General features: G+C 41.6%; 1 protein-coding gene across 9 annotated transcripts in view; it reads left to right on the forward strand.

The window, feature by feature from the left end:
• ADAMTS20 (ADAM metallopeptidase with thrombospondin type 1 motif 20) overlaps positions 1-14,169 on the forward strand; it is a 207,484-nt gene that overhangs the window by 42,323 nt on the left and 150,992 nt on the right. For 8 of the 9 annotated variants that reach the window (XM_075124403.1, XM_075124402.1, XM_075124404.1 and 5 more), the window contains one exon: positions 10,077-10,242. In XM_075124403.1, coding sequence (XP_074980504.1) covers positions 10,077-10,242 — 166 coding nt within the window. Of the gene's footprint in view, positions 1-10,076; positions 10,243-14,169 lie in introns of those variants that run through there. The other variant, XM_075124405.1, reaches the window with a different exon arrangement.

The raw sequence follows: 14,169 nt of genomic DNA on the forward strand, positions 1-14,169 counted from the left end.
TTCTAACTTTCCAATGGTATAATTGCAAGTATTCTGGCCATGATGGTTTGTGAGATGTATCTTAAAAAGCTCCCTGAGCAGGGACCATTCCAATTTTATTCCAAATATTATTATTTAATATTTATGTTATAGTAGATCTTATAGGCCTCAGCCACGTCCAGGTCCCTTTGTAATAGGCACTATATAAACATATAGTAAATGACAGTCACTGTCCCAAAGATGTTGCAGTCTAAAAGAAAAGACATAACAGGTGAATTAGACAAACATATAGGCAGCTGAGAGGGGAGTGAAGATGGGGTAGGTAACAACAAAAATTGGATATTTCATCACAGATTAACTGTAGATACAATTCTTAACCTACCAGTGGTAGTAGTCACTACTTGTCTCCTTTCTATCCTTTACCAGTTGGTAGTTTTCTGTGTGTGTTACAGCAGAGTAGAGTTTTAAGGAGAGATTGAACGAAGGATAAAATGGTGACTTTATGGATTTTGACTGAGAGTTTTTCCCATATATTAGATATGTTGTATTGGAGAAAGCATGAAGGTGTTTATGGGAAAAAAGCAGACAAGAAGAATGGAATTCAGGTAGTCACAGTAGTGGGCATCAAGGTCGATCTTGAATGTATTGTGTGGCAAGAAGCAGCAAGATTTAGTTGTTGTCTGGATGTGTGGGTCAAAAGAGAAGGCCAAATCAAAGATGAAGATGAAATGAGATTATGGGTCTGAGCAACTTGGAGGATTGTGGTGTTGTCCACTTTGATAATAGAGACAGTAGAAGTGAGGTCTTTGGTGGAGAGATCAGGAGCTCAGTTTTGCCCATGTTAAATTTTAGTTGAGAGCTGGTCATCACTGAAATGTCAGAAAGACAAGCTGAGGTTTTCTTATGAATAGAGGAAGACAGATCTGGAGCAGAGAGGAAGGTTTGTGAGTCTACAGCATAAAGCTGATAGCTAAAGTAACGTTTACAGAGAAGATCACTCAGAGACAGGATGGAATGTTTTAAATCTAGGCAAGTTAAATTATTTATTTAAATCACTCGATTTTTTTAAACAAAATAATTGATTTAAATTAGACTGAGGATTTGTAAAACTGATTTGAAAACACGTGCTATTGTAACTATAAATTGATATATATAATGACCTAAATTATAAATGTTGCTGTTTGTTGGTTTGTTTTTAAACTCCACTAGGGGTAAGGTATCTTATTTGAAATTTACAAAACTGGCAGACAAAATCCTTAATATTGAAAATGAAGGCCCTGATGATACAAAAATTTTACGTTAGTTGTATAACATTACCTACACCACTTGTCTCATTGACTTCAGTGGAACTACTTAAACCAAAAGTTAAGCATATACATAAGCGTTTGCAGCATCAGGAGCTAAACATTTTTGTGTATTTTTATTATTGATAAAATCTGCTAATTCAAAACAAAATAGCTTCAGTGTTAACAATGGAATGCTATTTTGATTTTAAATACATTAATAAAGTTGTGAACTTTGCTATACACAAGCCAAAATTTTTAAAAATATAAGCCTAATATTAGGTTCCTCAGGGGAGCCCATATATATAACAGGTTTCAGAGTAGCAGCCGTGTTAGTCTGTATTCGCAAAAAGGAGTACTTGTGGCACCTTAGAGACTAACAAATTTATTTGAGCATAAGCTTTCGTGAGCTACAGTCTCTAAGGTGCCACAAGTACTCCCTTTCTTTTTGCATATATATAATATGCACCTAAGAATGGAATTTTCAAAATTGTTTAAGTGACTTAAGAACACACTTCCTATTGATTTCAAAAAGCAAACTCTGATGGAGGAATATAGCCTGGTCCAGGCCTTTCAGTTTTCTTGACTTTTGGCAGTTCAATATATTGCAAGATGTTGGCTACAAATATATCACAAGCTACCTTAGAGACTAACCAGTTTATTTGAGCATAAGCTTTCGATGCTTATGCTCAAATAAATTGGTTAGTCTCTAAGGTTCCACTAGTACTCCTTTTCTTTTTGCGAATACAGACTAACACGGCTGCTACTCTAAAACCTATCACAAGCTGTTTGCTTATCAACTGAATTCTGTGTTTGAGTTTGTGTTCTCACTGTAAGATATTAAGGAGGCACATGACTGGGCTTATCTTTTTGGTATAGACAAGCATTTTAAGTGTGAAACTTCTTAGTAGAAAACATTTCTATGTAAAATCTTAAATGCTATTCTCAACTGGAAAACTAATTAAAGAAACAAGTACAAATTATCCACTCTGGTAATTTGAAACTATACAATGGAAAGAAAGAAAAATAGTAGCAACATGTAAATAAAAAATCTGGTTTAAATTTAAAATGTTGATTTTTATAATGATTTTTGTCTTCCCTGCCCAGAGATAAGGTGTAGAGTGTAAAGAGAAGGGGGCCACAGAATGAATTAATGTATAAATAAAAACTGTACACACTGCATAAAGTCAATCTTACCCCATTCTTAGGGTTGACTGTATTGGTAATTCAAATAATGAAATAATATAAATCTTAACAAAAGCTTTCTTCCTTAAGTCTGAGTGACAGGACCTCCCTCTCTCTGCCCCTAGGACTTTTGGACCAGAAGGTCATATCCACTCAAAGCTGTCTCTGACAGGCTGTAGAACTTCTGGTTGCCAGGAATCCCAGCTTCTGAGCTGCCCCCCTCCTTCCCTCAAAAACCACACAGCACAAAAGTAATGAGTGTGGGAAAGTTGAGCTGAGCGTATGCTGTGCCACAGAGACCTGAAGGCTGCTTGTGTGCCCAGGCCTTGCCAAGAATTTAGATCTATCTGACACCAAGAAAGTCCTACCTCTGCAGAGTGAGGCATGAGAGGAGGCAGTGGTGGGGAAATGGATGTATCAATTATGGGGAGTGTTTTGTCTCTTGCTGTTTACACAGCATGCATAATATGAAAGCGTCAAACAGACACAGTGGACTCATGTAACTGTGTTTACTTACATCACATTCAAGGCCTAGTTACATGTGGTGACATAGGGTAGGGTCTACACTCCAATTAAAAACCTGCAGCTGACCTGTGCCGGCTGACCTGGGCTCGCAGGGATCGGGCTAAGGGGCAGTTTAATTGCAGTATAGATGTCACTTCATATGATTAAAAAATATGACCATGTGTAGATCATTGTTGCTACCACTATTCTAGAATTGCAACAAATCTTGTACAAAGTATGCTATGTAAGGTGTCAATGGAAAAGTTATGATTTGCTGAATGATTATCCTGTTGTATGCAAGTATCATTTTTGTATCTGAAGTTATGAATATTGACTATATACCTGTATTTCAAATGTGTTCGCTCCTGTGGTCACACTCACAAGGCAGCTTACTTCTAGTCTGGCCAGCATATTGTGAAGGGACTATTCAAGTTGAGGACTCCCTTCCCTGCCCTTGAGGACTCCCCTTCCACTTTCCTGTCTGGCAGAGTCCTCGTAACCCCAACAAGGCTGGGCCCAGGATTCCTGGGGGTCTCGACCCCCAACCCTGCTGTGGTGACCTAGGACAGGGGCTAGGGTGTTCCCACTCGAGGGTACTCTCTCTGCACTGGGCACTTCTCTGACCCACTGACCCTTATATACAATTTAAAGCAAATGCAAGTTATTTAATCAACAATTAATTTTAAAAAGAATAAGGAAAAATGAGAAAGGTTAAAGGAAACATCAACCCGCTCTGTGGCAGGGAACATCACAAACAGTGTCTCTGGAATGTCAGGGCAGTTCACAGTCTGTTCCTTGTAAGTCCCAGGCCTTCCTCTCAGGCCCTGACTGTGCTGCAGGGATGCTGTGGGTTGGACACTAGCTCTGGTGGTGGCCACACGCTCTCAGGCTCTAAGTGGTAGGACCCTTCTTCCCAGTGTCGCACCCACCCTGTCGGGGTTATGATCCAAGCCTGGCCTGCAGAGCCCCTTGGCTGAGGTGTCTCCCTGTGCTGGGCCTGCTGTCCAGGGTCCCCCTTGGTCTCCCCAGCTGCTCACCGCACCCAGCTCCGGACTGCTCCAGCCCCAGCTCCACCACTCTGTCTCTGCACCTCTGCCTCCAGCTCCCTGGGCTGCTTCTTTGGCCCCTCTGCCTCCGGTTGCTGCAGCTCCGCTCCCAGGACAGGTCTGCTCTGCAGGCTGCTTCTGTGACTCTGCTCCCAGCACTGACCTGCTTCGTGGGCTGCTTTTCTGGCCCCTCTGGCTCTGGTTGCTGCAGCTCTCCTCCCAGGGCAAGTCTGCTCTCTCCGGGCTGTGCCTCTGGCTTTGGGGCTGCAGCTCTGCTCCCAGGACAGGGTCTGTTCTCTCTGGGCTGCTTTTCTGGTCCCTCTAGATCTGGATCTGGCACAGCTCTGCTCTCCAGCTTAGCTTGGGCCCCTGCTTTCTCCTTAGCTCAGCCCCACTCTGTCTGACTCAGACAAACCCCGCTCACACAGAGGACGGGACCTCCCTGGCCTCCTGACTCCCTGATTAGCCTGCTGGCCCTGTCATTCAGGCGGACCTGGAACATTGGCCTCTCCCCATTGTTCCTGGGGGCTGTCAGTCTCAGGGTCCTGATTCCCCATCGACCCTTCCCCCTTTTTAGTACTGGGAACTAGCAACTAAAACACCCCCCACTGAATGTTAGTAAGAGGGCAACAGTCACCTTACATATAGAAGAGGCGTATACCTACCTGATGAACCTTCCTGTGAATGTTCTAGCTAGAATATGGGCAATGCCCTCTGCTATGACTTTTTTCAAAGCATGCAAGGGCATGTGATGAGACCATGTGGTTCTAAACTCCATGTTGTTACCTGTATTTTTCTACAAGCTGTGCTGAGGGCTTTGTTTGGAACAATGGGTTTCCCTCCACATTGGCAGAAGCTATAAAAGGCCCTGGAAACATCTCCATTTTGCCTCTTTCCTGCTCTGATCTCTGGATTATGGACTTATACTAATGGGAGCATTCTAGCCAAGGGACCGAGGACTTTCCAATTATTTGGGAGCAATCAGAAACGTAACCAGTTAGCAGTTTATGCCATCGCTACTTTGTCTGATCCGAGAATTTTGCTATTATTGTATGTATTTGATTCCTTTAACCAATTCTAACTCTCATCTCTTTCTTTTTATAAATAAACCTTTAGATATTAGATATTAAAGGATTGGCAATAGTGTGATTATTGGGTAAGATCTGAGTTATATATTGACCTGGGTATGTGGCTGGTCCTTTGGGATCTGGAGAACCTTTTGTTTGATGAAATTGGTTTTAAATAACCATTAATCATTAAATCTGGTGTCTGGGTGTTGAATCGAGGACTGGAATACCTAAGCAGGCTGCATTTCTGATTTGTTCTGTTTCACCACACTGGCTAGCAAGTTTACTTTTGTCCTGAATTTGGTATTCTCAGTTGTCTGTCTGCCTCAGTGGGTCACAATAGACATTTGGGCTTGCACTGGAGCCCATGCTCAAGGGTCCTATGAAGTGGAAAGGCCCCAGAGCTCAGGCTTCAGCCTGAGCCTGAACATCTACACCACAATTAAACTGTCCCGCAGCCTGAGCCCTGTGAGCCTGAGTCAGCTGGCATGGGCCAGCCATGGGTGTTTAACAGCAGTGTAGACATAACCATAAAATATGCTACTACTCTGACAGATTACTAGACATAGTATGTTGATCACCACTAGAGGGCTCACCTACTATTCGAAAGGATACTACCCAATTCCTGTTCACCTGTTCTTCCCAACAAATAGGTGTAACTTTCAGGAGGGTCACAAAAGGCAATCGGGAACTGTAACGTGTTGAAAATTTTATTATAATATAAAGCAAAGAAAATCTTACTCCTTGCATATCGTTACCCTTCAAGGCCAAGTATTCTCTGTCAACCTCTCTAAACATACTCAAAAATAACTCACATTGGCTTATCATTATTATCACTGATACATACTCTGTAGAACCTCAAAGATATGAACACCAGAGTTACGGACTGACTGGTCAACTGGACACCATGTGAAACCGGAAGTAACCAATCATACAGCAACAGAGACCAAAAAAAAAAAAAAAAGCAAATACTGTACTGTGACTGTATTGCATCTAAAGGTAGGCACATCTGGGCTGCCTGTTTCCATTCCCACCCCCACATGTGGGGCAGCCACTTACAGCTTGGCGGTGAAGATGTTGGGGCTGCTAGCCCAAGGCAGCTGGAGCCAGCAGAGCAGGAGCAGCGCCGGGGTCTGCACTGCTTTCACCCTGCGGGGAGGGGGATTGTTTTTACCTGCCCTTCCTCCGGCTGGGACGGGGATGCGCTGTTTACACAGACGGGAGAGAGACAAGCTTGCAAACTCAGTGCGACCCAGGGAAAGAAGCTACCTGCAAGGAAACTGCCCTTGTTGAGGGAGCTCAGCTGCTGCTGAAGCCTGGCCTGGAGTGTCAGCTGATGGGAGCCTGAACTGTGTTTTGTTCAGAGCAGAGGTTGGCAACCTTTCAGAAGTGGTGTGCTGAGTCTTCATTTATTCACTCTAATTTAAGGTTTTGAGTGCCAGTAGAACATGTTAATGTTTTTAGAAGGTCTCTTTCTATAAGTCTATAATACATAACTAAACTATTGTTGTATGTAAAGTAAATAAGGTTTTTACAATATTTAAGAAGCTTCATTTAAAATTAAATTAAAATGCAGAGCCCCCCGGACCGGTGGCCGGGACCCGGGCAGTGTGAGTGCCACTGAAAATCAGCTTGTGTGCCGCCTTCGGCACCCATGCCATAGGTTGCCTACCCCTGGTTCAGAGTTAGGGACACCCTCCATACCCAAGGTATCAGTAACTCTGAGGTTCTACTGTATTACAGAAGAGTAAAAAAGTAAGGGGGGGGGGTTCATGAAAATGTTTGACTGTGAAAAAGGGGTTTCCAACCTGAAAATTTTGAGGACAAATTGCTGTACACTACCAGAAGCAGTAGTGGTAGGATCTAGAGGGGGAAGTCAGTGTCCTTGTCTTCCTGACTATCAGTTATTTTCACTGCTGCCACCTACAGGGTATTTACCCAGGCCCCTCTCTTCTATTGCTTCATACTGCTCCTATATAGGGGCTTTCTTCTATGGTCCCCACCTTTTAGCTGCCTTTGCGAAGCTCTGATTGGAGCTTTCCTGTGGACCTCCTTTCCAAGCCATTCTAGGCTCTCTGAGAGAGGCTTTCTCTGGGGCCTTGTTCCTGGCTGTTGCTGCTGTTGCTGACTGGGACCTCTTAGCTGTTACGTGCTGCCCTCTCTTGCGTTTCTTCTGAGGTGTTCTTCTCCTGCCTGCTTTTTCTGTCCTGTCCTATGGATTATGCAGAGAGTCCCTGAATGCTGCTGCTTCATGCTGTCTAGTGCTTCCATTTCTTGTTCTTGAACCTGTCTTCCCTCTCAACCAGCCAATCCCTTGTTCCTGTCTTCTGTCAACACCTACCCAGTCTGGCCTGTGACTCCATGGTAAGGTGTTCTAGTGCTTTAGGGGTTCATGCTTGTTACTGCATTGGTGAAATCTGATTATAGAACATACAACTAGTTTGAGGTTATTGCCCTGCTTTTTGAGGGTCTGTCCTGAGATTGGCACTCATGGTCATGAGCCACTCCAGACAGCATGATATTTGGTGTAATCTTGGCAGGATTCACATGCGACAGATCAATCGGATTAATAGATCATAATCCAGCATAGATTTTAAAGGGTCCATTGAATCTCTCCACCAGACCATTTGTCTCTGGGTGACAGGGGACAGCTTTTGTTTCAACCCACACAACTCCCATAACTCACTGAAAAGCTGAGACATAAAATTTGACTTCATGTAAGATAAAATCTCTTTAGGGAAACCCACTCTGCAAAAAATAGTGAAAAGGACTTTTGTCACAGAATCAGTCTCTGTTTATTAGAGCTACTGCTTCAGGATATCAAATGCCAAAATCCACTACCACCAGGATATATTTCTTCCCCCTTTGGGTAGAACATGGCTTAGGGTCCATAGTGTCCACTGTTATCCTATAAAATACCTTTTGTATCACAGGCAAGGGATGTAGGAGAACTTTCTGAGGCCCTGCTGGTCTTTTCCTTTTGGCATAATTCACAAGACCTGCAATAATTTTTCACATCATTCTATATCCCTGGCCAATAGAAATTTTTCTTTAATCCCTCATAGGTTCTCTATGCCCACAAGTGACTAGCAAAAGGCCAATCATATGCTAGCAACATTGATTCTCCACAATGCTGGGCAGGCACAAACAACTGCTTGTGGTGTTTTCCAGGACTCTCTGTCCCAAAGGACTAGTCACTTATCCCAAGTCATTTCTACTCAGATCTCAAACCAAAGGCAACTCCTGTTGCCAATCCTGTAATAAATTAACTAGAGATTTATTAACTAAGAAAAGAAATGTTATTTACTAGGTTAAAGCAGAAAACATTCACACAGGATTTAGTCTCAAATTTAAGAAGGCGATATACACTTCTATAATAAACTGCTCTTTAGGGATGACCCATGCCAAGCAACATGGGGATCTCTTACTTATGTTTAGGAATCTCTGCCCCTCAGAGTCCAGAGAGCATAAAGAGATGGAGTTTCTCCTTGTCAGTGATTTTTATCCCCTTCAACTCAGAATCCAAGTTGATGGGATGAGTTCATGCGTAGGTCTCACCTTCCTGGAGGGAACTTGGAATGCATTCAACAAGGTTTCTGTCCTTGGATGCTACACAATGCCTCATTTGTCTTCAGTGGGACATCCTGTGTGCAGGACAAGCACTTTACCTTATTTAATGCTTTTCCTCTGCCATACAGAAGTTGGTTTCTGCCCCTCCCACACCCGGAAACAGACTAATTTCTTCTGCTGCAGTGGAGGTGGAGGGTCCTTCCCCTCCCCCCTTAGCAGTTTCTGGCTCTTTATCATTTCTCATTGGGATCCCAGCACAATATTTGTTTTAACTACAGGTTACAACATGAACAGGCTTAGTCATATGCAAAATATCATTGCCTACCAGCATTTCCGCGGATATACTGTGTAGCACCCTCATTTTCAGGTCATGCTCTAAACCTTCTGAATTCCAAATGAACCTTAGCCAAAGGCATAAGAATATAGTGTTTCCCCACTGCCAGAAGCTCTACCTTCGGGTGTATACCTTCCTTATGTGCATGTACTTTTATAAAATAAAGGTTTCAGAGTAGCAGCCGTGTTAGTCTGTATTCGCAAAAAGAAAAGGAGTACTTGTGGCACGTTAGAGACTAACAAAGTAATTTGAGCATAAGCTTTCGTGAGCTACAGCTCACTTCATCGGATGCAAGCTGTAGCTCATGAAAGCTTATGCTCAAATCAATTTGTTAGTCTCTAAGGTGCCACAAGTACTCCTTTTCTTTTTATAAAATAAAATAACCAACAAGTTACAGTTATAATTATAAGAAGGGTAGAAAAGGAAAGATGCTGTATAGGGTGTCTCAGTTGAAGGGTCTGCAGGGGACTTTTTTTTTTTTTGCTTTTGTGCAAATGATTCCCCTATATGCTCAGTCACTTTTCTCTGTTGTTTGTGTGGTTCTTTCATTCAGCAAAAGGACAGAAAACCATTATAAGAAAATGTATTAAAACCTTATTTTAAATAAATTTTGAAGTAGATTAGTTTTCAAGAAAAGAGTTGCTTTACTGTACCGTAAAATTGAAATTTTAAGAGAAAATAGTTATATCTGCAAAAACCAATGGGCAACAGCTCAACACAGAAATTGACATGCTGATAAAACCCTGTAGTTAAGATTGCCCTGCTCCCCAAATCTGAGCTGACCTTGGAGCAGAAAATTCCAAACTTCAGCCCCAGTCTGGAAGTCAGTGGGACTCTGAGTGGGCTCAAGGGTCTGCATATGTGAAAGTACTTGCAAGATTGGGGCCATAGAGAATGAGGGTGGAGGGTGGTGGTATAGATTTGTGTATAATACACAATTTTAAAAAAACCCAGAAACTTCAATGACAGCATAATAGAGCATATAGTACATTTTCATTTGTAGTTAATTCTGAGTACTTCATACAAATTTTACTGCACACATAAAATCACTGGTGTAAAATATAATTTTCAGAGGAAAATACATTGACGGCCTCTGTCTTATTTTCAGATGGGCACCTTTAAAGCACATGATGGTGAATATTTTTTAGAACCTTTGATGAAGGCAGATGGAGATGAACACGAAGATGATCATAACAAACCACATCTTATATACAGACATGAAGATTTAAAAAATGACATTTATCAGAAATCCCATAAACCTTGTGAAGTTTCAGGTATAGTTACACTTTAAATTCTGATGTCTATGTCTGTTCATTATGGTTTTTAGTGTTTTAACAAATTGTATGTTTAAAAAATGTTTTTCCATCGTGGTATTAATGACTATCGCTGTCACTGAGGCCTTAGAATGTATTTTATTTATTTGTTTCACATAGACCTAACAAACATTGGTGAAAAACAAATGTCCCACTTTAAATGTAAGAATAAATTAGCTTGCAAAAATATACATCAGTCTTTCAAACACTTATGCACATGTTTTATTTTTCACAATGATTGTTCCATAGATTAAATTTTTCAGCATCAGGAACATATTTTCAATTTTTGTGTAGATTCACAAAATAAATGAAATTTATTGCAAATAAATCTAAAAAGTAATACATTAAATCTTCCTGTCCTATAATATACTGTATTATCTAATATTTACTATTAGCGTAGGTACTGTTCTAACTATATGCATTTTAAAAATATTGTATATTCATATTACATATCCATATTGTATTAGTATATTAACATTGAGAAACAGAAAAAGGGGTACCCGAGGAACATAGGATTAGTATATGTCACAACACATTGGCAGTAATTTTCAAAGCTTCACAGTTTAGGAGATGATTCACTTGCATATGAAAGGAAAAAAGCACTACTAATAGCATAAGGACAAATAATGGATGTAGCACAGTGCTTTAAAACAGCTGTATTTTCATAAAATTGTAAGACTAGAAGGGACCTCGAGAGGTCTTCTAGTCCAGTCCCATGCACTCAAGGCAGGACTAAGTATTATCTAGATCAGTGCTACTCAAAGTGGCGGTCTGCGGACCGGTGCTGGTCCGTGAGCCATTGGCAGCCGGTCTGCGCGCACATTGGAAAAAAAAAATTGCTGGTCCCCCACATCACACAGCTTGAGAAGCACTGATCTAGACCATCCCTGACAGGTGTTTGTCTAACCTGCTCTTAAAAATCTCCAATGACAGAGATTCCACAATCTCCCTAGGCAGTTTATTCCAGTGCTTAACCACCCTTACAATTAGGAAGTTTTTCATAAAGCAATTTAAGCCCATTGCTTCTTGTCCTGTCCTCAGAGATGAAAGACAATTTCTTTCCCTCTTCCTTGCAACAATCTTTTATGTACTTGAAAACTGCTATCATGTCCCCCGCAGTCCTCTCTTCTCCAGACTAAACAAACCTATTTTTTCAATCTTCTGTCATAGATCATATTTTCTAGACCTTTAATTATTTTTGTTGCTCTTCTATGGACTTGCTCCAGTTTGCCCACATCTTCTCTGAAATGTGGTGCCCAGAACTGGACACAATACTGCAGCTGAGGCCTAATCAGCATGGAGTAGAGCAGAGGAATTACTTCTTGAGTCTTGCTTACAACATTCCTGCTAATACATCCCAGAATATTTGATTTTTTTTTTGCAATAGTGTTACACTGTTGACTCATATTTAGCTTGTGATCCACTATGAACCCCCCGCCTTTCTGCAGTATGCCTTCCTAGGCAGGAATTTTCTATTTTGTATGTGTGGCTCTGATTGTTCTTTCCTAAGTGAAGTACTTTGCATTTGTCTTTATTGAATTTCATCCTGTTTCCTTCAGACCATTTCTCCAGTTTGTCCAGATCATTTTGAATTTTAATCCTATCCTCCAAAGCACTTGCAACCCTTCCCAGCTTGATATTGTCCACAAACTTTATAAGTGTACTCTCTATGCCATAATATAAATTATTGATGAAGATATTGAACAGAATCAGACCAGAACTGATCCCTGCGGGACCCCACTTGATATGCCCTTCCAGCTTGACAGTGAGCCACTGATAACTACTCTCTAGGAATGCTTTTCCCACCAGTTATGCACCCACCTTATAGTACCCCACCTAGGTTGTATTTCCCTAGTTTGTTTATGAGAAGGTCATGCAAAACAGTATCAAAAGCCTTACTTTTAGTAAAGTCAAGATATACCACATCTACTGCTTCCCCTCTACCCTGTCAAAGAAAACTATTACGTTGGTTTGACACTATTTGTTCTTGACAAATCCATGCTGACTGTTACTTATCACTAGGGCCCTACCAAAATCATGGTCCATTTCAGTCAGTTTCACGGTCATCGGATTTTAAAAATTGTTAATTTCATGATTTCAGCTATTTAAATCTGAAATTTCACGGTGTTGTAATTGTAGGGATCCTGACCCAAAAAGGAGATGTGTGTGTGTGGGCGGGAGGGGAATTGGGGGGGGGTGGGTTTGCAAGGTTATTGTAGGGTAGGCTGCGGTACTGCTACCCTTACTTCTGCACTGCTGCTGCCAGCGGTTCTGCCTTCAGAGCTGGGCAGCTGGAGAGCAGTGGCTGCTGGCTGGGAGCCCAGCTCTGAAGGCAGAGCCACAGCCAGCAACAGCATAGAAGTAAGGGTGGCATGGTGTGGTATTGCCACCCTTACTTCTGTGCTGCTGCTGGCGGGGCGCTGCCTTCAGAGCTGGGCGCCTGGCCAACCGCCACCACTCTTTGGCTACCCAGCTCTGAAGGCAGCGCAGAAGTAAGGGTGGCAGTACCACAACCCCCCTAAAATAACCTTGCAACCCCCCTGTAACTCCCTTTTGGGTCAGGACCCCCAATTTGAGAAATGCTGGTTTCCCCTGTGAAATCTGTATAGTATAGGATAAAAGCACACAAAAGACCAGATTTCACAAGGAAGACCAGATTTCATGGTCTGTGATGCATTTTTCATGGCCGTGAATTTAGCAGGGCCCTACTTATCTTATCATCTTCTAGGTGCCTGCAAATTGATTGCTTAAGTGTTTGCTCCATTATCTTTCTGGGTACTGAAGTTAAGCTGACTGGTCTGTAATTCCGAGTTGTGCTTTTGTAGTGTAGTGTACATTTTTCTACACTTGTGTGTGTAGACATGCATGCATCTTAATGGTTTATTGAAGACTGCAACGTGATGTAACAGGGGGAAAAAGACATCTGCAGCTACCTTCAAAGTTCCACATCTAGACCAAGGAGTGGGTTTAGAAATAATTTATTTGAGATTCTAGGTGTCAACTTTAGTTCCAAACAGTAGGATATCAACTCACTATTATAAGAGTGCCATTTTAGAAGTATTCCTCATTGTGTCTAAGTGTTTTAAACCTATTGACATAATAGATGCCTTTCTTGTGCTTTTAATATGAGCATAAGGGCTTTGTTTATGTGACTTCAAAGAAAGCACAAATGTGTGCAGCTTCATAGTAGAAAACTGGAGAAAGTAGTTTATGATGTTTGGTTTGACCTGGCATTGAGAAGCATCCTGTTTAATGAATTCTTTAGCTTTGATGAGATTGAAACCAATGTGTGCTCATTCTGCATGTACATGCATTTCATGAATGTTTATGCAACACTGAAAATTCACAATTACCATCTTTTCTCAGGAGGATAGTGGTCAAAAGAAAGTCAGACTGTACCCTTTCCTCTTAAGGAATATATAATTAAATATTTGAAAATATCAATTCCCTGAAAATGTGTAGTGGTGTGGTTTTAGTAGTTTGTGCTTGTGATTTTAATCTTTGAAATCTCTTATCACATACTAGTAGCTGAAAGCCCATCCTGTCACATGGGTTTAATTAGTAAGACCAGCTGTTTGTAAAAAAAATAACAATCCTAAAATGGCTCAGAACTTAAAAATTGGACGGTAACAGACCACAGATATTGCTGTTGTGTGGGTGGTTGTGTTGATTTATGTTTGGGGTTGTGTTGGGAGACTTGTGCTGATGGTGAATGGGATGTGTACTGCAGTAAGGAGCTATGTGTGGGGTTATTGTGTGTGCTGGTTGTGTTGTGTGTGGGTTGTGTTGTTCTGGGAAAGTTGTGTGGATTTATAGGAGTGGCAAATGAGGGGGGTGTGCTGCGGTGAGGAGCTATGTGTGTTTGGGGTTATTGTGTGTAGTGGTTGG

This window comes from Caretta caretta, chromosome 1 (assembly GCF_965140235.1).
Source record: "Caretta caretta isolate rCarCar2 chromosome 1, rCarCar1.hap1, whole genome shotgun sequence".
NCBI lineage: Eukaryota > Metazoa > Chordata > Testudines > Cheloniidae > Caretta > Caretta caretta.